At 41.5% G+C, this 25,394-nt stretch overlaps 1 protein-coding gene across 2 annotated transcripts in view; it reads right to left on the bottom strand.

Moving 5' to 3' along the window:
- ADAM12 (ADAM metallopeptidase domain 12) overlaps positions 1–25,394 on the bottom strand; it is a 179,543-nt gene that overhangs the window by 7,510 nt on the left and 146,639 nt on the right. For both annotated transcript variants that reach the window (XM_064663550.1, XM_064663551.1), the window contains exons 12-19: positions 22,959–23,136; positions 17,937–18,026; positions 16,018–16,213; positions 8,762–8,870; positions 8,460–8,658; positions 5,835–5,912; positions 3,126–3,234; positions 385–520 (exon numbers count right to left, since the gene is read on the bottom strand). In XM_064663550.1, the coding sequence (XP_064519620.1) occupies positions 385–520; positions 3,126–3,234; positions 5,835–5,912; positions 8,460–8,658; positions 8,762–8,870; positions 16,018–16,213; positions 17,937–18,026; positions 22,959–23,136 (1,095 nt within the window). The remainder of the gene's footprint in view (positions 1–384; positions 521–3,125; positions 3,235–5,834; positions 5,913–8,459; positions 8,659–8,761; positions 8,871–16,017; positions 16,214–17,936; positions 18,027–22,958; positions 23,137–25,394) is intronic.

Genomic DNA, 25,394 nt, shown 5'->3' with positions numbered 1-25,394 from the left:
GCTTTGTAACACCCACGAGACTATTCTAATGAATCTAACATTTAAACAGTAATGACCTCAAATATAAAAGTTTCAGCTCATTCCAATGAGTTTAGATAAAAGGCCACACAATGTAATGAAACTATTTCAAGCAAATGAAAATAAAGGCAATACTTCCATCACTGCTGATTTTTTTATCCCAAAAGGAAAGGAATATATTCAAACCAATACCTACATTATTTACTGGTTATCAATGAAATTAAACTAACCCAGGGAAAATGTTGCTGTTAATCCTTGTTGAATGTTTATGTCAAGGCTGGCTCTCTCTAACATATTCACACTGCTGTGTTTATTGGTTCTTTTCTCTAAGATCTATTAAAGTATAATTAGGGAAAATGATCATACCTTAATTTCTCTATTGTTGTCTTCTTACTTGTAAACAACCATCTCATGAAAGTCTTCCTTTTCAGGTACATGATTGATCCAGCAAAGATAAGGCACAGGATGGTTATCAACACTCCTATGGTCAAACTCTTATTATCTGCAACAAAGCACACGGAAAAAACTTCCTTCAAGATCCATCTTTACCAAAATATGTTGTGGATGTGGAGCAGGACAGTCCTGTCTGGCCTGGCCTGGCTTTCTTTCTCACCCCAGCAACGCAGGTGGGGTAAATAAATTGTAAATTAAGGACTAATCAACTCATTTCTTCCAGTCTGATGCTTGAATTATGGCCTGTTTTAAAATTGTTTCTTTAATATTGGGGGAAAATGGGTTAAAATATGACTTTGTAGGTCCCTTCCCACTATTTTTCTCTTCTCTTCCTCTTCTCTCTAGGTCTAAACATGAATACCTCATTGTATTCTCTCTCTCTGCACCTATGTTCAGATCCTGACATGCAATGCCAACTGGAATTTTCTTCCTGCTGCCAGGGTGAGAGGGGGACAGAGGCTGGGAGGGAGGGAAAAGGATCAGAAATGCCGAGATCATGATATGGTAACGTTCAGACTTTCATGCATTCCATCCCTCAGACACAAGCAGCGATCCAGCTCCTTTATTAAGAGATTTTAGGGGGTTCATTGTGCTTTAACACCAGGCAAACAGTCTGAAATCTGCACAGCTGGGGCTCAGCCCAGATGCTGTTGAATCAAATGTGGAGGCAAGCGAGGAGCTGAAGGAAAGCCTTCGGCTCTCAGAGGGATGCTCTGCCTAGTGAGGGGCTGCAGCCTGCTGGACTTGCTCCAGTTTGCAGAGTGCTTTAAGCTGCTTTAAGTACCTTGCTGGGACCTAAATGAGGCACAACAGTGAGATGAACCCTGCCTAGATGACTTGCAGCTGGAAGGAAGCCTTACTTTTAGGAAGAGGTGAGCGGCAGCTCTGATGTGATATGATCGTTGCCTGGAGGAGAGGATGTTGTGATTCTTCAGGACTGCTGACCTGAAAAATGCACACTCCCACAGTAGGGGAAACTTCTTTAATCTTTGCTCTGGTAACCTATCATCACTGGTTCTGGCTTATCCCAACTAATTCCCAGCCAGCTGGCTCCCATCCACTGGCCTGAACTCACTGGGATGCTGGGGAACAGTCAGCACTGACTGAGATGTGGGGCTTGATGGGGACCTTACAAAACTGCAGAATTCTAGAATCTTTAAGGATGGAAAACACTTCTAATATCATCAAATCCAATCATTTAATGACAAAAATAATAAATCCCGAATAATAAACACCTCACTAAGCTAAGAGGATGTAATTTAAATTAATTCCCTTCTCTACCTAACAGTTAAATATTTAAGGCTTCTTCGTAAGAAAAATACAGTGTCAAACACATTGGTTTGTTGCAAGTCATCTGGGTAAAATCCAAGTGCCAACTGCAGAAAATTCCTCTGGAAATTTCCATTTTTTTTATTCACTGTATTATTAAATATAGCACTCTCTTTGGAGAAAAATGGTGAAACTAAAACACTATATTAAACCAATGTTAAAACAATTTTCTGTTAAACTGAAGTGTTGGCTTCCAAAACACAAAATTCAAGAATTATCAAAGCATAAAATATTAGAAGTATCAAAGATATATACTTGTCTTCTCCAGTGACTTAGTTTTCAGGTAAGCTGAAAAAGGACTATAATGCTTTAAAGAATACCTTAAAAGGAAACATTCAACACAAATAATGACATTTATTCAGTGCCTGACCATGGTTTCTTTGCTATCATTTAAAAAAAAGAATGTTTCAATAGTGAAATCATAATGTGAAGCTTTGTCATGGAAATGACCATGGTGTCATAAATCCAGTATTACAATTCACTGCAGCAGCTGGTATGTAGAAAAGAGAATCCATTTTGGTTTAGAATAGTATTATTCATATGAAAACAGACCTTATTTTCCATCAAGTTTTAGTTTATATATGTATATGTGAATAGATTGCTTGTCCTGTCACGTACTCAGTAATAAATCAGAAACATCCCTATGGAAATCACCAAAGTTACAGCACTCTGGGGAAAAACTGGCATGTGATTATCAAATCCCATAAACTTAGCAATGTGTAGAAATAATGCTTTCTGAGGTTGGCCAAAGAGAAGTAAGATACTATAACCAACGTTCTGCAGACCCAACAAGGGGAAATTGGAATACAAATTATAGAAAATAATAATTTTGAATTTATAGTCTTTGCAATACCCACTCTTCATTAGGCACATAGCTAAGGGATTCCCATCCTGATACACTCAGTGGAGAACACCAGAGCTTGGCATGTCTCAAGGTGAATACAGGAGTACTGCAATGTTCATCTGCCATGGCAACAGGATCAGCTCAAGTGTGGGAGTCAGCTCCTCATCCTCAGCTTCAATCAATACCACTTACTGCAGTCAGCTACTAAACTTGACCATGTATCTTGAAAAAAATAAAAAGAAATGCAAAGAAACTATTCTGCCAGGACTATTCTGCCTTTAGTTATGCAAGAAAATTGATGCTCTCAGCCTGCCTTGGCTTTGCTTCCTGAATTCCCAAGCTGGCAGCAAAGCATTTGAACGAAGCCATTTGATTTACTGACTTATTTCCCGATCTTGCAAGTTCCTTGCTTACAAGGTGACACTTTGTATTTCCATTCTTTCTCACGGAAACACCAGGTAAAACCTGGCTTAGCACTGACCTGCCTGTCTGATGGGTCCACTGTCCACGCTGCCACCAAAGCCTGGCCTGTCACAGAACGGGGGGGCCCAGTCGGCCTCGCAGTGACAGTTCTTCTTGTTGTTGCAGACCTGCAAAACAAGACAAACGGCTGAACATCAAAAGGATTACCCTTGGCATCTGAGAGCAGCCCTGGATGAAAAGGGCTTCTAATCAGACAGTGACAGGAATAAAACTTGCAGATGAAAAGATCTGTGCTGGTATCTGGCTGCTGGCATGACTAAGGTGGGACGGAGCAACTCAGCACGGAGCAACAGGGATCCTAAACAATGTTATTTATTTGGCAGGTAATCGTTGGAGTTGCCCCAGCTGACAACATCAATAATATCAGGATAATCAGACACCTCTGAAAGCTTATTCTTTCTTTGCTTCCAGCAGCATTATCTACCTTCTAACTTCTGTTAAACTAAATTTCTTCTGCCTCCACAGGAGCAGGAGTCTCCCCAGGGTGTTGAGGCTGTAAAGCTGTGTCAGCCCACTCCTATCCTATCCTAGGGCTTGCAACTAGCCTCTGTACTGATTTTTCCACTGCTCCAAGATGAACTAGTTGTGAAACTGGGATCAGAGCTGAGGAAACCCTCAGGGATCTTTGATATCACACCTGCACTGTCTCTAAAGATACTGTCCTCCCTGTTCTGGTAGTTTTAATCTGAGTTAAGAAACAGTTTGCAAGACCTGATCTATCAAATGCCCCCTGCAGAATAAGAGAGCTCCAGAAGACTGGAGCCCATCACTAACATCAGCCTGTTCCCACTGCACGGAGCAGACAGAGCCAGTAGAGTCATGGATTTTTCCTCAGGAGGTCCCACAGTCCAAATGCTTCTTATTTCCTTTTGCTACCACCCAAGGAGTGGCTGTGTGGTTAATACAGAGGGTAAAGTTCTGTGCTGAATTGTCAGAATACGTAGAATCACAGAATTGTTTAGGTTGGAAAAGCCCTCTAAGATCACTGAGTCCAATCATTAACCACTAACCCCGTCCTCAAGTGCCACATCCTCACAGCTTTTAAATCCCTCCAGGGATTGGGACTCCACCACTGCCCTGGGCAGCTGTGCCGGGGCTGGACAGCCCTTTGGGTGAAGAAATTTTCCCCAATATCCAATCTAAACCTCATGGCACAGCTTCAGGCTGTTTCCCCCTGTCCTGTCCCTTGTTCCCTGGGAGCAAAGCCCAACTTCCCTCCCGGCTCCCCCCTCCTGTCAGGGAGCTGCAGAGCCAGAAGGTCCCCCCTGAGCCTCCTTTTCTCCAGGCTGACCCTCCCAGCTCCTTCAGCTGCTCCTGGTGCTCCAGACCCTTCTCCAGCTCTGTTCCCATCTCTGGACACGCTCCAGCCCCTCGGAGTCTTTCTTGCAGTGAGGGGCCTAAAACTGAACACTGAGGTGTCACAGTCACCTGTAGATGATCAAATTGTTTTTAAAATGAAGTTTTTTGGCTTAAGGCTCGTTGTTAATATGGCCCTTTATTCTGTGCTAACCCTGATCATCTCTGATCTACAACTACCATGGAGAACCCATAGAACAGATTCATAAATGGGTTTCTCAGTAAGACACAAATCAGTTCAAAGGAGTTTGGGTTATTCTGAATATGCACTTTTCTGACCAGGGCAGCTGGCAGGCTCTCAGAAACACTGTTCTGTCTGTGTCTCCAGAGTAATGAAATATCATTCACAGAGCCCAGACTGGCTGTGGTCATGTAAAATTAAAAAATAAATGATTTACTTTTCAAAGACAAGAAGATAATTAAAATTATACTTTGTTAAGCTTTTTTTTTTTTTTTTTTTTTTTTTTTTAAATTAAAGCACTACAGGAGTTCTCATTTAAAATTCCACAAGGTCATTTTTTGCCACTCAGGAGGCACCAGAGAATTTCCAGTGTACAGATTTAAAGATGCCAATCCAAGCTGCTGCTCATTTGAGCTCAATGATAACAGGCAGCACCATCAACACTGCTCAGTTTGTCAAATTCAGAGGGATAAAACAGGTTAAAGCAAATTCAGATTCTTTCTCAGGAGAGGACAGTGAATTTCTATGGTTCTTCCAATGTGGTTGCCGCAGCTTTTCACAGAAACAAACAGCTCATCAGCAAATCAATGTTAATAAGGCATAACTTGACATAATTAACATTATCATAATATAAACTGGGTTTCAAAACACTAATATTATTAAATGATATCATCAGATTTTTCATCCTGCACCACTTTCATGCCATGAAACTCATCAATAAGGTTTCCCTTTATTTTAATACTTTTGGAATGCTTTTAATACATTTGAAAATGCTTTTTCATTTGCCTCTCAATTCAAATGCTTCAAATGCTCAATTCGAAAATTTTAATTTCTTTGTATCTATGAAGAAACTGGTTTTTTTAACTATTAATGGGAATTCTTCATGATGAAAGGTTAGACTTAAAATTGCTTTGAAGATGACAACATTCCTTTGTACCACGGACTCTTAATTAAGGACAAGATAATTGCTGCCTGATAATTATTTCTTTGTCAAATAAAAATAATTTCAGATAAGGGACAGTAAAAACAGAAATACATAATAAAAAATTACTGCACCGACTCTGACTTATCGATTACAAACAATCATAGATCCCAAAGCTATAACATAAAGTGAATTCTTGTCCAATAGTTATTGACTGATTATAAAAACAGTGTTTTTATAATGCTTACTCCACGTCCATGGCACTTTGTCGCACATTTGTGGACCCCAAAAACACTCGTGTTCTGGCACCGGCGATTGAGGCAAATCTGCAAAATAAGGGAAAAGAGTTTTAACAGGGCTGCTGCTCCCAAGGCTTCCTGTCCCTCTCTGCTCACCCTTCAGGGCTTCTTTAGCAGTCAAAGATTTCCCAGTACTCATATATATATATATATATATATATATATATATATATATATAATTACATTGATACAAAGATAAGGACACCAAGATTAGGTGTCTTCGTCTTCTCAGCCCTTTTAAATCCAAATCTGTGAAAGTTGAATTTTGCTCTCGCCAGCATGCTGGCCAAGCCTGACTTTCCCACACAGCTCCTATTTGGTTGGTATGCTGAGCTTGTGCAAGTAAACCCTCATAACTTCACTGGAGTGGAACTAGTGCTGAGCCCCTGGGGTCTGGGAGGTTTTAAAGCCAATTTAAAAACCAGTAATTTGCATGTTTTCGGGACTAGGAATGCACTGAGCAGGATTCTTCCAGGTACCTGATCTGTCTGAATTTGTGTCTTCACAGCAGCAGGTAATTCCTCAAGGAAAGCTTCAGGTCTCCTCATGGTGTCAATTATCATAGTTCTGTTTACAGCAAAATGTTTTTCATGCTAGTACAGAACCTGGACCCAGGGCAGCCTGAATATTTCAGTAAGTTCATTGACATATATATGGGCTCATCATTGTTCTTCAGCAAAACTGAGACCTTACGAAAAGTTTTTCCAAGTTAAACAATTTTTTTTGTGTCAAATGTGAGCCAACCATATTCAAAGGCTAATGACCTAAATGGAAATGGAAGTAAACAAATAGCATATGCAAAGTAAAGTAAAGAAGTAAACAAATAGCATATGCAAAGGAATAAAACTCAATCTTTTTTTGTTTTCCAGACACTACAGGTAAACTTTACTCTGTTAATAGAGCTGAAAATTGAAGTACAGCAAGATGAGTGCCATCCAATAATGCCATCAAACAACCAAACAACTGATGAGGATGTTAGCAGTGAGAAGTTATCCTAATCAAAACTGGAAAAGGAAGACATTTGGACTGGAATAACTGTTCCTATTCTATGTCAACAACAACTACAACAACAACAAAAAAAGTCAAACCCCCCGCCACTGCACAATTTTGCTACTGTTTTACTGCAGTGCAGTTCAGTAGTACTAGAAGTCAGTCACAATAATTAGCATTAAGCAGGGAATAGTGTCGAAGGAGGCGACAGGGATGCTTAATCAGGGCACTTATCCCCTGGGGAGAAGGAAAAATGGAAAGGAAATTAGAGTGAATTGGCATCAACATGCACGCACAGAGAGAATATGGTCTGATTACAGCAGCATTCACAATTCAAATATTCACAGTGCAGCAGCTCACAGAATTCTGATCACATTAAAATGGCTGCATTTCAAATTGTGGATCCCCAGCTTAGAAAACCCAAGAATATTTGAATTCATATTCTTAATCCATAATACAAATGCACTAATGTCCTCAAAGTAAAACATACAATTTCATAAGTATTAGCCTGTGTGTTCTATAGTGTGTATGTGTATGATTAGATAGATTAGAAAGATTAAATACTCATTATCAAAACATAATGGGGTGCTTTCCCAGCGCTGAGTTTTCTTAAAAAGGCATTTTGTAACAGATTGACTTAGAAATATTGTAAGGGTTGTTTTCTGTAACAGAACTGTAGTTTAACGAGGGATGTATTTCAAACCAGTTCCCAGTGCAGGGTGATAATCCAAAGTAATTCAAAAGCATTCAGAAATTCAGAGGCTTACTTGAATTTACCACAAATTATCAAAGCATTTGTTTTTTTTTCCTTTTTGCAAGCAGTCCACTGAGGGTATGGAAACCTCCTTCATTTCAATAGTTCTTGGACTTCTTTCCATTCCTCCCCCGCTGTAAACTCATGGCTGTCTCCCATCTTTCTCAGTTCCTTTTTCTCACAAAAGCAAAACTCAGCCATATGAAATCTGGACTATATTCATAGTGGATAATTCACAAAGTTTGCAAAATAAGATTGTAAAAATCAGTTTTGGTGCCTTGAGCATCAATGGCTTTATGTTTTTCTATGACAGAGATAATTTTTCCTGCATTAAAATAAAAGTAATGGGGAGCCATAATCAGCACACAAAATGTACTTTGAAACCTCAAGTGAAGTTAATGACAATTTTGCAATGCCAGGGACACTGGGAAGGTGAATACATTGAACTCACAGGTTCATTAGTAAGCCTGTAATGTATTTTGCTGTACTTATTTTGCAGAAAACCTCAAGTCTATATGGACAGATACTTGGGAATGTCCTCAAACGGAATCACAGAATGGTTTGGGTTGGAAGAGACCTTGAAGATCATCTAATTCCAACCACTTTGTACTAGGTTGCTCAGGTTGCTCAGAGTTACATCTGCAAATCTATAATCCAGAACAGTGTCCAAAAGAAGAGATTAAGAATCTGACTCAGTCTGAGTTTGAGAAACAATTATTTTGTGGGGAAAAAAAAAAAATCCCAAAGAAAAAAAGAGGTCAGTTTAGTACAAAATACTTGGCGGTATGGGGGTGATGTTCTCCTCGTCTGGGAGTATTTCAGAATCTTACTTTTCCATCTTCACACTTGGTTCCTGCCAGTACAAGACCAGGATCAGGCATGTCATCACCCAAATACACGTGGGTACCACGACAGAGGATCTTGCCACCTTCCTGAAGCGGGATATTGGTTTCTATGGAAACAGCGTTGGTACCGATCACAGGTCGGTTTGCTCCTCCTTGACACTGGATTTTTCCACATTTGGCATCCCTGATGGGAATTGAACAAAACCAAAGATCAGGTAGATAATTTTCAATGGCACAAGCCCTCTCCCAGCACCATCTGTTCCTGTGGTTGTAGGGAGGGACCCTACCTGGGTTCACATTTAGCAAAGGAGCTCTTGGAGTCTTTCCCGCAGTTGCCGTAAGGATCGCCGGCAGAATTGACTCTCTCGAAGCAGATCCCAGGAGCAGGTTTCGCACCTGAAACAAAACCTAATCAGAACTTTCATCTCATACAAGGTGTTCTTAATAATTTCCTTTGAGCTCCTCTGATGCTTTAGGGGAAGGTGGGATGTGAGCTGCATGCTGATGAAGCCCAACAAAACAGTTGTGCTGGATCAGCATGCTAATGGAAGAGCTTGGATGTGTGGGATTTCCACTGTGATTTGTCTCTCTTGGCAATGCTGAGAGCAACACACAATGCAGAACTCTTTCAGGATTTCTTAAGGTGATATACCCCTCTTTTGAATCCTCCTAGGACACAAAAACCTTTAGGAGATGCCAAATCTTGCTTGGTGAAGAGAGACAAAGGACAGCTGGTGAGTTAACTCCCTTCTTTTTACAGGAGTCCATATGGTTCTAGTGAGACCCCAAAGAAAATTCTTTTCAAGAAAGGCCTGTTTAAGTGCAGTTCAGAATAAGAAAACTAGAAAAAAATCCAGTTGTAAACTAGAGTGCTGTGTGTCTGTAAAGATCTGGTGACATGAGAAAGGGAAATGTTCTGCTGCTAACTGAGGGTGATGGACTGGGGAGGGGAAGGGAACCCATCCCCACCTTAATCCTCAGGACATCCACTCCTAAGAGGAAAGACTGACTTGAAAGAAGGGCCATTTCTACCATGGTGGTGCAAGTAGGCATCTGGGAAGACAGGCAGCATCTGGTTCTTATCTACTGTGGCCTTTTATGGTGGAGACATATCCTAATGGCAAAGGAACTTCCCTGGTGGGAGTAGGGCTGGAAATGTCTGTGCAGGCAGATTACTCATCTCTACATTTTAGAAGTTAAAGGTTACTAATAGAACATCTCTTCTAATGTTTTTTACAGACAATCTGCTGACCATTTTCCCCCAGATTATGAGCAACTATGGAATATCTGGTAGGGGAAGATGGATGCCTTCATCTGGAATGTCAGAGGTGGAGGATCTGCTCCCCTGCTGCAACAATTAATTAGTCCATGCGTGAGTATTTAATCCCTTTGTTCTGCTCTGAAGTGTGGGTTTTATTTCCAGTCAATAATTGCTGCTCTTTGCAAGATTAAGAGGTCCTTTTTTTAGGGCTCTTTACTACTCCATATTTTCTTTCTGTGAAGACAACTAACAGCACAATCAGGTCATTCCCAACATTTCAACTGCTCCAACAGGGAGACTGGCTCTGAGGAGACAAGGTGTTAAGGAGATACACTGGCTAAAACTCTGACCAGAGATCTGCTAGTTGCATTTTTGTACTTCTGACAGATCAGCCAAACTAAAATAAAAAGAACTTGGCAGCAAATAACGTGATGGCCTAAAGGCTGAAAATACACCATTTCTACAGTGTTCCTGGTCTTTAACAGAGACAGAACATCTGGTAGAATCTTACTTTTTGTCAAATGTTTTGAGCCACTTCCAAGTGTGTATGCCTCTAACTGTGGGTAAAACATAGCATTTATTTAAGCCATCCTGAGGATTTCATTAGAAAGCCTTAAAAAAAACCAATCCTCTTTTTTTTAAAAAAAAAGGGGTCAGATTCCTAGAGAAGAAAATACATATATGATTGTAAAACTTCCAGTCAGTGTGGATCTTTTCACTAATAACTCAGAGATTAAAACTTAATTAACTATCTGCATTTCACAGTCAGAAGCTTGACTAATACTATATACTGCTGAACAGCAATTTAATGCTATTAAGAACAAAATATTAAAAGTTGGAGAGGCTTAAGACAGCACTCTCTTTTTTACATACTTTAACTGGAAAACTCAGAAAGAAAGACACAGAAGGAACAGAATATGAGCTGTTGGTTCCCTGGAGAGAAGGACAAGAGCTTGAAATTCTTTGCAAGATTACGATCAAGCTTGCTGAGTTCAGAATATTTTTTCAAATCTGGAACTATTAAAAGGGACTCACGCAGGATTCTTTCAATTCTTTTCATAAAACTACAAGCAATAATCAAAAAATCAACAAAAGCATCCAGACAAGGCACTGTGCAAAAAGCAAAAGTCAAATTTCCATTTTCAGCATGTAGATTCCTCCTCATCTTTCCAGGGCGGGCACATCAACTATTCAGCTTGAGATAAACATTAACATGTGCATATACTATGCTGGCTTTGGAGGGAAGGGAAAAAACATGCTGTGAGCTGGAGGCCAAGTAAAACTCCTTTTTCTAAAACCGAAAAATCAAAATGAAATGAAAATCAAAATGAATGCTCATGTTCCGTGCTTTGACTGCAAGGGACATAAAGGCTTATTTTAAAAACGGTGTTAAAAGGAGAAAGGGCTCACTGAAATACTGAGAGAGTTTCAGGTATTTATCTTCCTCTTTCACCTGGTTAAACTTTTTTGCATGGTTGATTTTTTTTTAATGTAGAAGTCAAGTGTTCTACAGATGATGGAGAGCAGCCTGCTCTCTTCCTGCAGGAACAGAAGCACATCTGCAGCATCCTTGCAGGGCTCAGACAGCGAGTTTTAACTCCAACCAATAACACTAGACAAGAAAAAAGATCTCATGGAGTACAAAAAAACTCTCCCCTGCCAGGCTCAGAGCAGTGTGTGTGTGAAAACACCTGGTACCCAATGATGATCTGTGACTTGGAAACCAAAATCCAGCCTCAATTTTTATCTGGTTTCAAACTAACACATGCTGGTGCTTGGGATTCAGATGGCTGTTCCCTCTCCCGGCTGGCTTCTCATAATATTTGGACTTTTTATAGATGAAAACATATCAGAGTGTAAGATACTGAACAGATGGAGCTACCAAGTTAAAAGGAGGTTTTCAGAGGGTGCTTAAGGAAGGGAATTGTAATGCTGTGTTTCTGGAGGAAACTCATTTATCACGATTGCACCACAGAAGCTGAAGCAGAAAGTCCTGTCTCTCTCTATTTTGCTGCCTCTGCAGACAGAGGCAGAACGATTCGTGAAAGATTTCTAGTGGTTATTAAGTGCTTTGAGCTGGATGAGCAGAGTTTATTTCACTCTGCTACTGGTAATTATAGTGTCATGACCCTGTAATTAAGGTCCTGTCAGCCTTTCCACGCCAAGCCTTATTCAAGGCATTAAATCAGCCATTTGAAGCTGCAGAAGGTCAAAGCTCAGCACTGCAGTTGTCAGGCTGGAGACTCTTTTTTCTCCAAATGTGTATATTGATGAGTTCACTTCTTTCCCTACGGACTTGCAAAGAAAAAAAAAAAAAAGAGATGTTGTACATCTTGGGAGTGGGACAGAAATGCTGTGTCATTTCAGACCTGCTGTGATGAGAAAACACCGGCAGGGGCTCCCAAAAGGAAAGAGAGAAAGTTCTGACCATGGTGCTGATTCCGAGAAACACCCACTCTCAGGCTGACAGCAGCAAAGGAAGACAGTTCAAGTCAGTTCCCAGATGTCTGTGGGTGTGGAGGGGAAAAAAACCAACCTCTGAGTAACAGGCTGGAATTCTGCTGCCCAGGCTGTGCCAACCGGCACCACGAGCTACTGTGCAAACAAATGCAAGCATAAAAATGCAGTTCTCTGCCATGGGACCTGAATTTCATGCCATTAAGATTGTTTTACTGTGCTGATGATGCAAAGCAAACTTTCCACAAGCTCCCCTTGGCCTCTGTCTCCATCTTGGTGATCCCTGTTAATGTCTGTGCAAGAGCAAGACGGGGTCGAGCATTTTGTTTGCATTTAAGGAATATGATGTCTCCACCTCTGAGAATATCTTAATATCATTTACCTCTCCAAAAGAAAAGGCCTGGCTATAAAACTGTGATGACCAAAATAATTTGATTTTACTGTATTCAGATCTTTACAGTGCTTGGATAATTAGCATTTTTGCCAAACCCACTTAGCAATGGTTTGGTCAGGTAACTGAGAGGGGCAGCCCATGTATTTTGTCTATATAGGGTTGTACCTGGTTTGTGGCAAACCCCACAAAGTTCTTACAACAGTGTCAGGTCTTTGCAACAAATATTGACATCAAAATTAAGAATGTTCCTGCCTAAACAAATGGCCATGTCTATGCAAAACACTGAACTGTGTTCTAATTATTAAGTTGATGCCTGCCATTGGCCCCCCAGAATCATTGCTTTTTTTCCTCTTGGGGAAATATAGGAAAACACACTGACAATCTTCTTCCTTTCCCTAAAAATCATTTTCTTGTCAATGGAGAAAAAAGCCACAGGTCTAAAGTTGAGAATCAATAATTTCTTTGACTTAAGTAGCTTTATCTGTGTATCTGTCTCTCTGGAAAATGCTAATGGAGTAGCAGATATCACACAGAGGCATCACTATTGATGTGTTTCTCAGTCACACTCCTATCAACAGGTCACATTGGTGCAATTTGATATTTTTGAATATGGAACAAAAAAGGTCACAGGCAATTCCTGAAAGTTGCTCCTTAAGGATAAAAATGACATGAATTATGGTGAGAGAGAATAGAGAAAGATGAGTATCCTGGGAGCAGACTGGAATCCCCTTGGTCTCTGAGAGGAATTTATGGCTATTTTCAGAGACTCCTCCTCTCTTTCCCACCAAGCTTTCCATGCAGATAGGAAAAAGCAAAAGATGTTCCTCTATTTGATTTGAATTCATCTGTTGAAAGCAACAAAAACAACCCCAAGGAAATGCAAGTACTTCTTTCTGGAAATAGGTTTCCTACTGCCCAGCCTGATGTAAACAATCTCTGACAGTGTTCATCATTTTTCTTTAACTAGACCTAAAAATATTAAGATTGACATTTATCATTGGGCTTCTGGACATTTGTAACCTGATGAATAAAGAAAGATATACAAAGGAAGACTTTAACAAGGAATTCAATATACTGAATATTATTTTAGGAAAAGTTATTGCATTTTGTTCTGCATGGTTTTTTCCTACTGGGAAGAAGAAAATAAGAATATAATAAAAATGAACTGCGATCTGCTTTAATTTTATGGGATAGAATTTTGTTTTAAAAAGCACAAAATTATTTCACTCTTACACAGTTGTTAAAAACGATTCTAATCAAATACAACAATCTGGTAAAAAATTCCAGTGTATCTTTTTGATACAAAGTCCAGACAGAACATCTTAGAATGTCAAGTCTCTCTTTGTGCTGCAAGCAAGGCTGGAAAGACTTTTTTTTGTGTTTTTTTTTTTTTTAATCTGTACCATGATATTTTTCGACTGCATGACCCACCTACCCCCTCTTCCTATTCAACCCCACATCTGCCACTTCATACTTCAACCAGGTGTGTGATAAAGCAATGGATATTCACATCTGTAGGCTTTAAATCCAGAATATAGGCACCATTATAAGTCTTCAAGGCCAGCTTGGATGGGGCTTGGATCAACCTGATCTAGTAGAAGGCATCCATGCCCATAGCAGGGGGTTGGAACTTGATAGTCTTTTAAGGTCCCTTCCTACCCAAGCCACTCTCTGATTCTATGATTATTTCTAATTTATATTTCCAAGAACATGACAAGAATTAAGACTTTCTCTTCAGGTTTGGTCATGCCCCATCCCCCCTCTTCAAAATCCTTATCCTTGGACATTCCCAAGACACACACAAAAAAAAGTTATTCCAGTAAAAGTCTGTTTGAACTTTGTTCTTAACAAAACATCTTTCTCATAAGCAGCCCCCCATAGCCTTGACCACTGGAGGCTCCAGGCGCAGCATTGCCCATATTGAACAGTCCCAAGAAGGAAGACAGGAAAGAATTAGGATAGCCCAGGGGGTTTGGAGGACTTGCTGTGTTAGGAAACAGCCCTGGCAAGGCAACTGCAGCAACTCAGCTCCCTGACCTTTAGAGGAGTTCTTCTCAGCCACTGGAATTATTCACAGCCTGACCGAGTAACTTTCCATGGCCTGGGAAACTGGATCGGGAGCAGATTTTGCTTTATACAAGAGAAAATGTCTCTGTATCCAGGGAATTAAATATCCCAGTCTGACTGAGGCTGGAGGCTGTAACTGCCCATGCCTGTATGAGCTCACATTAATTCTGTGGTGCACGTGGGACACAGAGGAGGGGATCAGATGCACCGTTTGTTCCATGTGAGTTTTATTTTGAGCTGGAACTCCTCCTGAGCATGTTCTTATGCCCACATGGTCCAGCTGACCTGCTGCCTCTATCATTGATACTAGTTCTTGAGATGCTTTAATGCTCTTTTAAAGAGAAATTGTGAATGGTCCATGTCCCTGGGAAGATAAGAGATAAGTTCTTCACTAGACTTCTGAGGAGGGTTTTGACTAAGGAAACATCTGCGTGTCATTATATTGATAACTTCTGGAACAGAGTTAAAGGCAGAGAGATCCTGAATTGAAAGAGGCTAAAGGAGGTGGAAAAGTTAGTTTAAAAGAAGTAATTACATCTATCTCCAAATAATGTTTCTCCTCAAGAGACGTAAAAGTGGTTTTCAAATTTGAGAGAGGGGTTCAGTGAGATGCCAGAGGAAACATGAGCTGTCCACAGAAATGCAGGAGGCAATAGCAAGATACTGAGTTAATACTTGCATTTCAGTGGAAGGGCCACAGGGCTTTACTGAAAGGTGAGCAGTTTTCCTGGGATATATGTTCAGGATAATTCAAGAACTCATGTTATTAGATTTCTACACAAAGGCACCTATTCTCCCATGGGAATATAACACCTTTCTGCCTCAGTGCATACCCAGCTAAAAGTGCTGTCAGGAGGCAGGTTTACAGGTAGCACCAGTTAATCAAAATGCACCCAGTGATACGAGAGTCTCATGTTAATGTCAAACCCTGAGCCCTGGTTTGGGATGTAGGCAGACACATATGTTTTGCAGATGAGCTACTTAGAGCACAGGAGGAAGCTCACACACCATCTGAAAAGGGATGTGATTTCAACCTGCCAAGAGCAATTCAGCACTTTGTAGGGTGACATAAGGCCATATCAAAGTCAGTATAAAATGATTTGTCTAAGCTCACCTATCCATTTGCAGCATGTTGCAGAATGAGCCTAGTTACTGTTGCTCTCTACCTCCTGCTGCAAGAGATGAACACGACAGCAAATCAAGGCTAAAATGAATCACAAAGTGATTCCCTCATTATTCAGTTCTCCATTTCAGAAGAGAATAGATACAGATTGGCGCTGTATAAAATCCCTCCAAATCACATGGTTTATTTTTTTTTTTCCCCCCCAAGCCTGTCTGACACTCAGCTCTGTTCTTACACTCACCTTGGCCCCAGAGGGTGATGCACTGCTGCTCGTGGGTCTGGCAGATGCCATTGTAGCAGTACCCATCCACCCCGTGGCACGTGTGCCCATCGTGCAGGTACACGTTGGCTGGGCACTGAGGGCTGGCTCCAGTGCAAAACTCTGGCAGATCACAGGAGTTACTGGACTCTCTGCAAGAAATCCCCGCTGGTTTTAACTGCAAAACAAAAGACAACTTTAGCTGCTGCACACGCAGCACACAAGCAGCTCTTTCCACTGGCCCCGCACCAGCTGACTGCAGAGGACAGTGTAAGGGTTACACAGCTCCTTAAAGGCATTTGTTTGACACGTGTTGGGTAGGGTTTGGCAGGAAGGAGGGTCACGCTGGAGCTGCAGCTGCAAACTTGGCTCATGTGGGTCAGGGCAGAAGGTGAACCCAGCCCTGGTGTTTTCAGTGTGGCTCCTCCATCGTGCCTGAACACACGGGCACAGGAACACTGTGATGATCCATAGCACTGGCCAAAAGTCAGATCAGAGCCCTCTCCATCCATGTGGCTGTAACAGCACTGCAGTGACCAGGGCAGCCCACTGATCACAGAACACTGTGCTGTGTTAGGGCTCGTGAAGTCACCAGCCCAGTTGACTACATATTCAGATGCATGATGATTTCCTGGGATGAAAGTTGGGTTGGATGATCCTGAAGGTCATTTCAACCTTAATGAGTTATGTTTCCCCAAGGAAATGTTGCCGTCATGGGCATCAAGGTCTTCTTCAACTTCAACAGAGACTCCCTCTTCAACAGAGGAGACTGAGGGGAGACCTCACTGCAGTTACAACTTCCTTGGGAGGGGCAGAGGAGGGGCAGGCACTGAGCTCTGCTCTGTGGGGACCACAGGAGCCTGGAGTTGTGTCAGGGAAGGTTTATCTTGGATATCAGGGAAAGGTTCTTCCCCCAGAGAGTGGTTGGGCACTGAACAGGCTCCCCAGGGCAGTGGGCACAGCACCAAGGCTGACAGAGCTCAAGGAGTATTTGGATGATCCTCTGGGGCACAGGGTGGGACTCTTGTGGATGGGCCTGTGCAGGGCTGAGGGTTGGACTTGATGATCCTTGTGAGCCCCTTCCAATTCAGCATATTCTGTGATTCTGTGAACTTAATTACACAACAAGTCCATGTAACTGTTCCTATCCTGTCCCCATTTCCCTGAGTAACTACATTCTTTCAGGAGCTGAAGGCATCCACTAGGAAACAGTGGAATGTTCCAGCCTGAACATTCACTTCTCAACACCAGCCACAAAAGATAGGTGTGCTCTCGGAACAGCCCTGCATTTTAATCACTTTCCCTTTGGTAAAAAGCAAAGAGAAATGAAGATTTATTTTGCTAAAAAACATTTGCTCACTGTGGTGAGCACTTGCTGCTCTGAGCTCTGAGGCAGATGGTTGCCACAGACACGATGGGAACTTGCTGAATGCTTTATTAGCCCATATGCAAGGCGTGGTATGAGAATTCAAGCAGGTAAATGCCTGTGGCAAGTTGGCTTTAGTAGTATGTTAAGAGACCACAAGAGCTGATGATCTGCTATTAAAAATACATACGCTGTTGATAGAATTAATATTTTAAGAGCCTTCCCCAAAAAGATGGTTCAGCATTTAATGACTGCTTGCCATGCAAGCATGAAAAAAATCAAAGCATTCAAAAGTTCATTAAAAAAAAAAAGAGGTTTTGCATGAGCAAATGAAGTGGCCATAAATAGCACAGACATTTAAAAAGTCTGGTGATCTGCTCCTTTTTTAAAAAAAAATTCTTACATGATACACAAGCATCGTAACACTGATTGATACCAATTTACTTGTTCTCCATCCATGTTCACTGCTCTGCAGTAGGAAAATCATGGAATTCTGCCCACCCCCCACAGGAAAGAAACACTTCCCAAGGTTTACCTGGCAGTCTTCACAGCAGAGTCCATGTGCACACACTGCTCCTGGTTTCAAGGTGCAGGTAGTTGCATTACAGCACCGGTTTGTACATTCCTGGATAAATTTAGAGAATAAATTTAGAGCAGACAACCTTCAGTCACAATGAGCCCTAAATCAAGAGGCTGCCTATAGCTCTGCCAAGAAAAGCCAGGCATGAAATCATGAATTATGCATGAAATTTGACAACTTGATCCAAACAGCCTTGTCTGCCCTTGGATTCAACAAGCCCAATAAGTGTAGTAAACCCAGAGAAGCTGTTGAGGGAGGCTGGTTTATTCCAGCTCTGGCTCTAATCCCACATGTCACAAACGACTCAAGTGCTCTGACACCAATCCTGATTCAGTACTGTGGTGTTTTATTTCCACAGAAGGCAGTGGAATGATTCCATTGCCTCCAGAGAGGATCCAGGGCCTGTGTTGCAGTTCTTGAGCATCACGACTGCAGCTCTGTTTTGTGATAGCTGCTCTCTGGGGCTGCCACAGAGAAAGATGGTGACACTATTCCATGTAATCTCTTATCAGCATACATCAGTAATAGAGCTTGGAGAAATGGAATGAGTATGAATTGCAGTCTCACTACCTGATACATCCCAATTTCACACTTATGGATTAGATAGTGCCATGTGTGGGCTTTTGCAAACTTTAGTCTCAGTAGAACAAGGTAATAAGGAGTTTCAGAAAATAATGGATTTGTTTTTCCAAGGTTATTCTCACAAGCTGCGAGTTACATCAGCTGAGCTGGAATCTCATCTCTCTAACAGAAATAGCAGCAGATAAAATTGCTCTTCAACTCTGTTAAGTCAGTTTGACTTAGCAAGGGATCACTAACAATTTAGGGAACACAGGGAAAACAAGAGGGTTAGAATGATGTTCACAGCCTCTTGTCACTTCATTGCCTTCTGTAAAGCTTTCCAAGGTAAGGCAGGGCTAACACTGCACTCAGGAGTAAAGAGCAAAATGGTTCTCAGAGTTTCACTGTTTTCTTAGATAATATCTTCCTTAGATAATATCTGCCTGGATATACAAAGCTCCCAAGCAGTGGGACAACATCCTGCCCCTATTTTTTGCTCATGTTAGAAGGCAGCAGGTTATGGAAATATTGCTGTGCAGCTGCTGCATTTGAACACATCTTATAAATTCTCCTTCAAAGCAATCTGAGAAAAGCAGAGTGGAGGAAAGCAGTGGCAGTCTCATTTAGGTCCTTCTGAAACAGTCATCCCCAATACCCCATCCTTTGCCCCTATCCCAGCCATGGAAAGCAATCAGCATTCCAGAGGCAGACTGGGATAAAGACACAGCTCTTTGAGTGATGTTACAGCAGCCACTGAAATTTCCAATTGCTAACTAACTCATTGGAGGGAATGAGCTTGGTAAATAGTTTTTGTGCCTGGGCTATCAAATTGTCAGGAATGGTTTTAACATAAACAGGCAGAAAAACAGGAAAGGCTCACAAGGCTTCTGGAGGAAAATGATTTTTTAAAGAAATGACTGTTATGCTGTAGTTATTATTGTTTATTCTTATTGAAAAAACCAGCAATGATGGGAGGGGATTTCTAAGTCTCCTGGCTCATCAGGGCAACTCAAACAGACTAATGCCAAAGTAATTGTAGCATCACTTACGTGATGCCAGAGACTATCCTGTAGACAGGACACCTTGTTTTCATCTTCTCTTTTCTAGGAACACAAGAGAGAACCCACTGGGACAACCTATAGCCCTTCTCTCCTTGTTTTCCCCTGGCAGCAGCCAGCAGAAAATGCTTAAGGACAAGAAGGTGAACAAACACATGAGACACAATTACAATCTCCTGGCTTTCCCTTGGCTCCATGGGCATTTTTATCACCTGTAACAGCCAGTGAAAAGGAATTTGCACACAGTCACAGTCATGGGAGCAGCTCCTTCTGTTTGTTTGAAACCTGCCATTTTCTACCTTCCTTTGCCACAGTTCTTGTCGGGGGAAATTGCTCCTCGCTCACCTTTTCCACTTTTGCTCATGATTTTATCAGCTTCTGTCACATTTTCCTTAATTTTCTTCTTTTCCAGCCGGAGCCCCTTCGAAATTTTGAACCACCCTACTGCTTTTCTTTCAATCTTTTTCATTCTGCTTTATCGTCCCTGAGATCAGGGAGGGGTAGGGAAAACCTGCTCATGCAGCTTCAAGCTCAGCAGATTTATAGAGCTCTGCTGGTGCTTTGTTTTGTTTTCCTATTTCTCCCCTAGTACTTTCTAACAGCCTATTTACCTTTTAGACCACTCTGGAGCACTGAGCTGACATTTTCATGACACTATTTATTGCAATATGAAGTCTTGTTCCTCTGTGGTCAGAGTCAGTTCTGAGTCCATCATCTTCTTTGTGATTTTTGGAATGTGTATCACTCCTCACCGAGTCCCATTTCTCATCTTAATGCCTGGTCCAGCTGTCTCAGAAGGTTTCTCTGCAGTCCTTCACAGCCAGATTTCATCTTCTACCAGCCTAACTAATATCAGCAAATTCAGACTATTCTTCTTCCCAAGCTGTTTATGAAAATGCTGAATTGTGTAGTCCCCAGGGCTCATCTCGTGGATACATCACAGCAGATCTCCTTCCACTGTATAAAATGGATGATTTATACCTGGCTGCATTTTCTATCTTTTAAACCAGTTTTTGCCCATGGAATTTTCTCTCATCCTACAGCTGCTTGGTCTCCTAGAGAGGCTTTGGTGAAAGCTTTGGTCTAAAGCCTCTCTGGACTCCTAACAGTGTTGCAGTGACAGCACCATCCTTTCCATCCACTTGCTAAGCCCTTCAGAGCACTGTGAAAGGTTTATGAGACAAGAGTTTGTCAGACAAGATTTCCTGGTACAAAAGCCACGTTGACTCACCCCTGGCATGTCACAGCTGTTTGGGCACTAGCTCTTTATTAAATTTGGAAGTAATTTGTCTGACTTCTGAGTTACCAGTTCATAGTTCTCTGATCCCCCTTTGCAGCTGGTTATAGAAGAACATTTTCACCTTTCAAGGACCAAGGATTTTTAATTCTCTTCTTTCTTTCATCTTTCCACCTGTAATCTACACTAACTCTCCTTCCAAAGACACTGTAGCACATCAGACATTTTTGGTCATCTAATCCAAAATTAAGTTTGAATCATAAAATCATAGAATGTTTGAGTCTGAAGAGACCAAGAAATCATCCAGTTCCACCCCCTGCCATGGGCAGGGACACCTTCCACTAGCCCAGGTTGCTCCAAGCCCCATCCAACCTGGCCTTGGACACTTCCAGGGATGGGGCAGCCACAGCTTCTCTGGGCAACCTGTGCCAGGGCCTCCCCACCCTCACAGGGAAGGATTTCTTCCTAATATTTAATCTAAATCATAGAATGGTTGCAAGAGAAGGAACCATCTAGTTCCAACCTCCCTGCCATGGGTAGGAACAACTTCCATCAGCTATCCAGAATGATATATAATTCAGATCCCTGATAAAATACAGCCAGTGTGTGTTATTGTACAGCTTTCCATGCAATAGAATACTGCAACACTATTGACAAAACTCAGCTGGTATAAATGACTGGGCAGTGAATTATTAACTAATCACACAGGTTTTCTGGAGCCACTCAGATTATAGCAGTAAATCCCAAATAAATTTAATTGCACCCAAGCTGCAGTTTTCCAATATAGTTAAAAAGGAAAAAAGATAGAAAGAGGAGGCAAACCAACTCAGGGATTGCTGACATTAAGTGGCTTTGACTTGAAAAGGTATCACTAACATTCAAAAATGAAAACAAGAAAGATAACTGGGTTAGAAAGACATTTGCAAGCTGCTTGCACTCTATTGACTTTAAACAAGAAGATAAGCCTGCTTCCTCCAACCTTGTTACCCTCCAGAATGAGTGAACTGCCAGGAAATCCTTACGGCTCGTATAAATCCAATGCACTCTATAGACAGGATGCAGCAATATCTTGCTGTTTTAAGTGCCCTCATCTCTTTTGTCTGCAGACCTGTATTTATCACAGGAAACAAATCCCTCATGTGCTGATGCATTTAATTCAGATAATCGATACGGCCAATGAGGAAGGGATGTGAAAGGGATAAGGATGGCAGCTCGGATATTATTTGACCCCCAGGTTTTGCCTCTCTCCTCCTGATCTGAGGAGGCCTCTGACACATTCACTAAACTAAATGGAACGATCTTTGAAGCAGCAGCAATCTGTTTGGGAGGAAGAGAAGGCTGTTTCTGTTAGTAAGGTAATTGGCCAGTGGGAAAGAAAAATCTTATAGTGAAGGAGAGAAAGGTCTGGTGCCTAAAAGCTGAAGCTTCAATGAAAAAATAAATAGCTAGTATTAATGTTTATATTTATATAGCATTATAAATACAGCAATGAGGCCCTGGCATAGGTTGCCCAGAGAAGCTGTGGCTGCCCCACCCTTGGAAGTGTCCAAAGCCAGATTGGATGGTGATTGGAGCAACCTGGGACAGTGGAAGGTGTCCCTGCCCATGGCAGAGGGGCTAGAACTAGATGATCTTTAAAACTATTGTATGATTCCACAATTTCTACGGTTATATTGATATTAATATAGATATATTAGTGGCTTTTCATGGATGGAAACAAACCTTCAATTAACGCATGGTATAGTGAGAAATTTGGGCACAATTTGGGCAGGAATTCTGTTCACAAATTTGAGTTTAGATGATTAGCTAACACCTAAAGGGATTTCTCTTATTAGGAACATGATTGCCATGGCCAGTCTGCTGGACAAGCCATGAGAGGGTTTGTTCTCTAAGGATGATCCAAACACGTTCTTAACTCAAGCCCTGTCTGAACTCCAGCAACTCAAATGCCAGTCAAGAGGCACTCCCTGCACTTCTGAGGACTCTGAAGTTTAAGCTGATGAAATAGAAGCAGAGAAGGGAGAGTTCTGTTTTATACCAGATTTAAACATGCCAGGCCAACCCTCCAGTGTTAGAACCCACAGGTGGGAGGTGAGCAGTGACTCTCAGGTGGTGTCTCACCTCAGGCTCCCCACAGTCACACTCCTCTCCATCTTCCACATAGCCATTCCCACACTTCTGGCCACCAAAGGATTCCTTGACCTCAGGCAGGTTAAAGAGGCACATTCCCACTCCTTTTTCCAGGCTGTTTTCCAGGTCCTTCCTGCTGCAGCTGCTGAATACCATGGGAAATGGGTAGCTGGAAGAAAAATACATGGAGATAAAAGGTATTATCAGATGAAAACCCCTCTCTCCTGTCACACTGGTGACCTTTTGCACGTCTGTGCACTAACCAGAAGATTGTGTTCACTTTTTATCACCCTTTAACACAAGATTGAGATATGGCAATACACTGTAAACTGAGCCAAACCCATTTATAATGCTTTCTGACTATGAGTAAGGGAATTTCCATCTTCATCACTTCAATTTGTAGCTGCTGTTAAGCACTGGAAGTTTTCACATTTGAAATTCCTTCTCCCTCTTTTGCATACGGAGTTATAATGCAAATTTTGATTATGAACATAAAGAAATGCTGGGCTTGCAAGTAGTATTCCTGCATTTCCAGGACTGCACAACATCCTAATCCTTCTTGGAAAATTCATCCTCAATGGCAAATTCATTCATCTTGCTCTGCAGAATAAAAAAGTTCCTGCTTTTTCAGGAAAAAAAAAGAGAAAGAAAGAAAAAAACTACCGTTACTTAAAAAGAACCTGCTTCTTCAATTCATAAAAGTTGAGCTTGGGATCTGCATGATTAAAGCAAGACAATTCTCATTCTAAATCAGCATGACTATAAAAGCACTACTGAAAACACCCACATTTTGAATTCCCACTGCTGGGTGCAGGATTGGGCCCTGCTGTGCAGGCACACGGTGGCTTTGATTTCCTTTGCAAAACACACAGACCATGGTAACAAAATGATCCTGTGTGGTACACTAGATAACTGCTGTTTGTTTTTTTTTTTTTTTCTCTTGGAGAACTTAATTCCATCTCTACTGATGAATGTTTGCGGTTTGACTCGCAGATATGAGGCAAAGTGGCACCTGGGTCTGCCCACCAGTGTGGTGTCCTAGAGGCTGCTGTGCCCTCTCTGCACTGGCATGGCATGGAATCATAGAATGCTTTGAGTTATTAAAGATCATCCCATTCCACCCCCTGCCATGGGCAGGGACATCTTCCACTAGCCCAGGTTGCTCCAAGCCCTGTCCAACCTGGCCTTGGACACTTCCAGGGATGGGGCAGCCACAGCTTCTCTGGGCAACCTGTGCCAGGGCCTCACCACCCTCACAGCCAAGAATTCCTTCCCAATATCCAGTGGCCACATGGTTACATGGAATCTGTATCACAACCACATTGTAAAACAACACCTCCCCTAAGACTTGGTACCTTCATCATTGCCAATCCCTGGTCCAGCAGTAATTCAACATTTTGGCAGCACAGGAGCCAGCTGGGTAATTTTATTTTACTCACTTTACTCACTAAATGCTTTGTGTCACCCATGTGTTATTAGGACTATTATCTTTACAGACAAGCAAGGTAACAGATGGAAATTCTGCACTGCTGAACTTCAGACTTCGATTAATCTCCTGGTGTTTCTAATATCCTGAAATGAAAAGCTTGTTTTGGGGATGATGATGCCTGTAGGTATCAGAAAGGGATCATTTCTATTACAAAGAAAGAAATGTTTGACAACTCCAAATGCAATAGAGCTTCCTATGCTGGCATAAGGATGTTAATTAGGTCTTCTAGAAGGTTATTGGTACCTTACAGAACAGAATTTATTTTGTGACTATTTAAAATTACCTCTTTTACAGTTCCTTTTGCAATAAAACAGCCAGCTCATTGGAAAAGAACATAAACATGACTCTGAAGAAGAAAATAATTTTCCTGTATAACTATAGGGCTTGTCAAGTTAAACTAAACAGTTTGGAGTTTCACTGAAATATGACTTCAGAAATTTAATAGGCATCTCCACTTAAAAAGCTGATTTCTGGAAAATATCAATGATTCAGCAAAATGTCAGAGTCTAAGACAAATAAAGAAATTTCAGAAGAGCACGAGGTAGGAGCCAGGCTGCGAGCTCTGGGCCCTGAGGGAGAACAGGGAAGGTACTCAGAGTAATGGAATAGAAAATAAAGGCTTTTGGAAAACCTCTTACTGACCATTTCATATTGAGCAATAGGGGATGTTCTTAACAGGACACCTCAAACTTCTGTCCTACCCTTAGTTTGATTGGAAAGAAAGCTCACAAAATTCTGTGTGAACAAGTAAATGGATGCACAGTCCTGAAAACACCAAAGAAAAATGAAGAAACCCAGACAGATCTGAGTGATAAATCCTGCTGAGACCTTGATCAGACACAATCCTCATATCAAAGTATGAATAAATGAGTATTGAAGCATCCAGGCAAGATGCTTCCCTTCAGTGACACAGAGTTACTTTGATATCCACTGAGGTG

The sequence above is a fragment of the Pseudopipra pipra genome, chromosome 8 (genome assembly GCF_036250125.1).
Source record: "Pseudopipra pipra isolate bDixPip1 chromosome 8, bDixPip1.hap1, whole genome shotgun sequence".
Classification (NCBI taxonomy): Eukaryota; Metazoa; Chordata; class Aves; order Passeriformes; family Pipridae; genus Pseudopipra; species Pseudopipra pipra.
The sequence above is the reverse complement of the archived record's forward strand: the minus strand, read 5'-3'. Positions and strand labels throughout refer to the sequence as shown.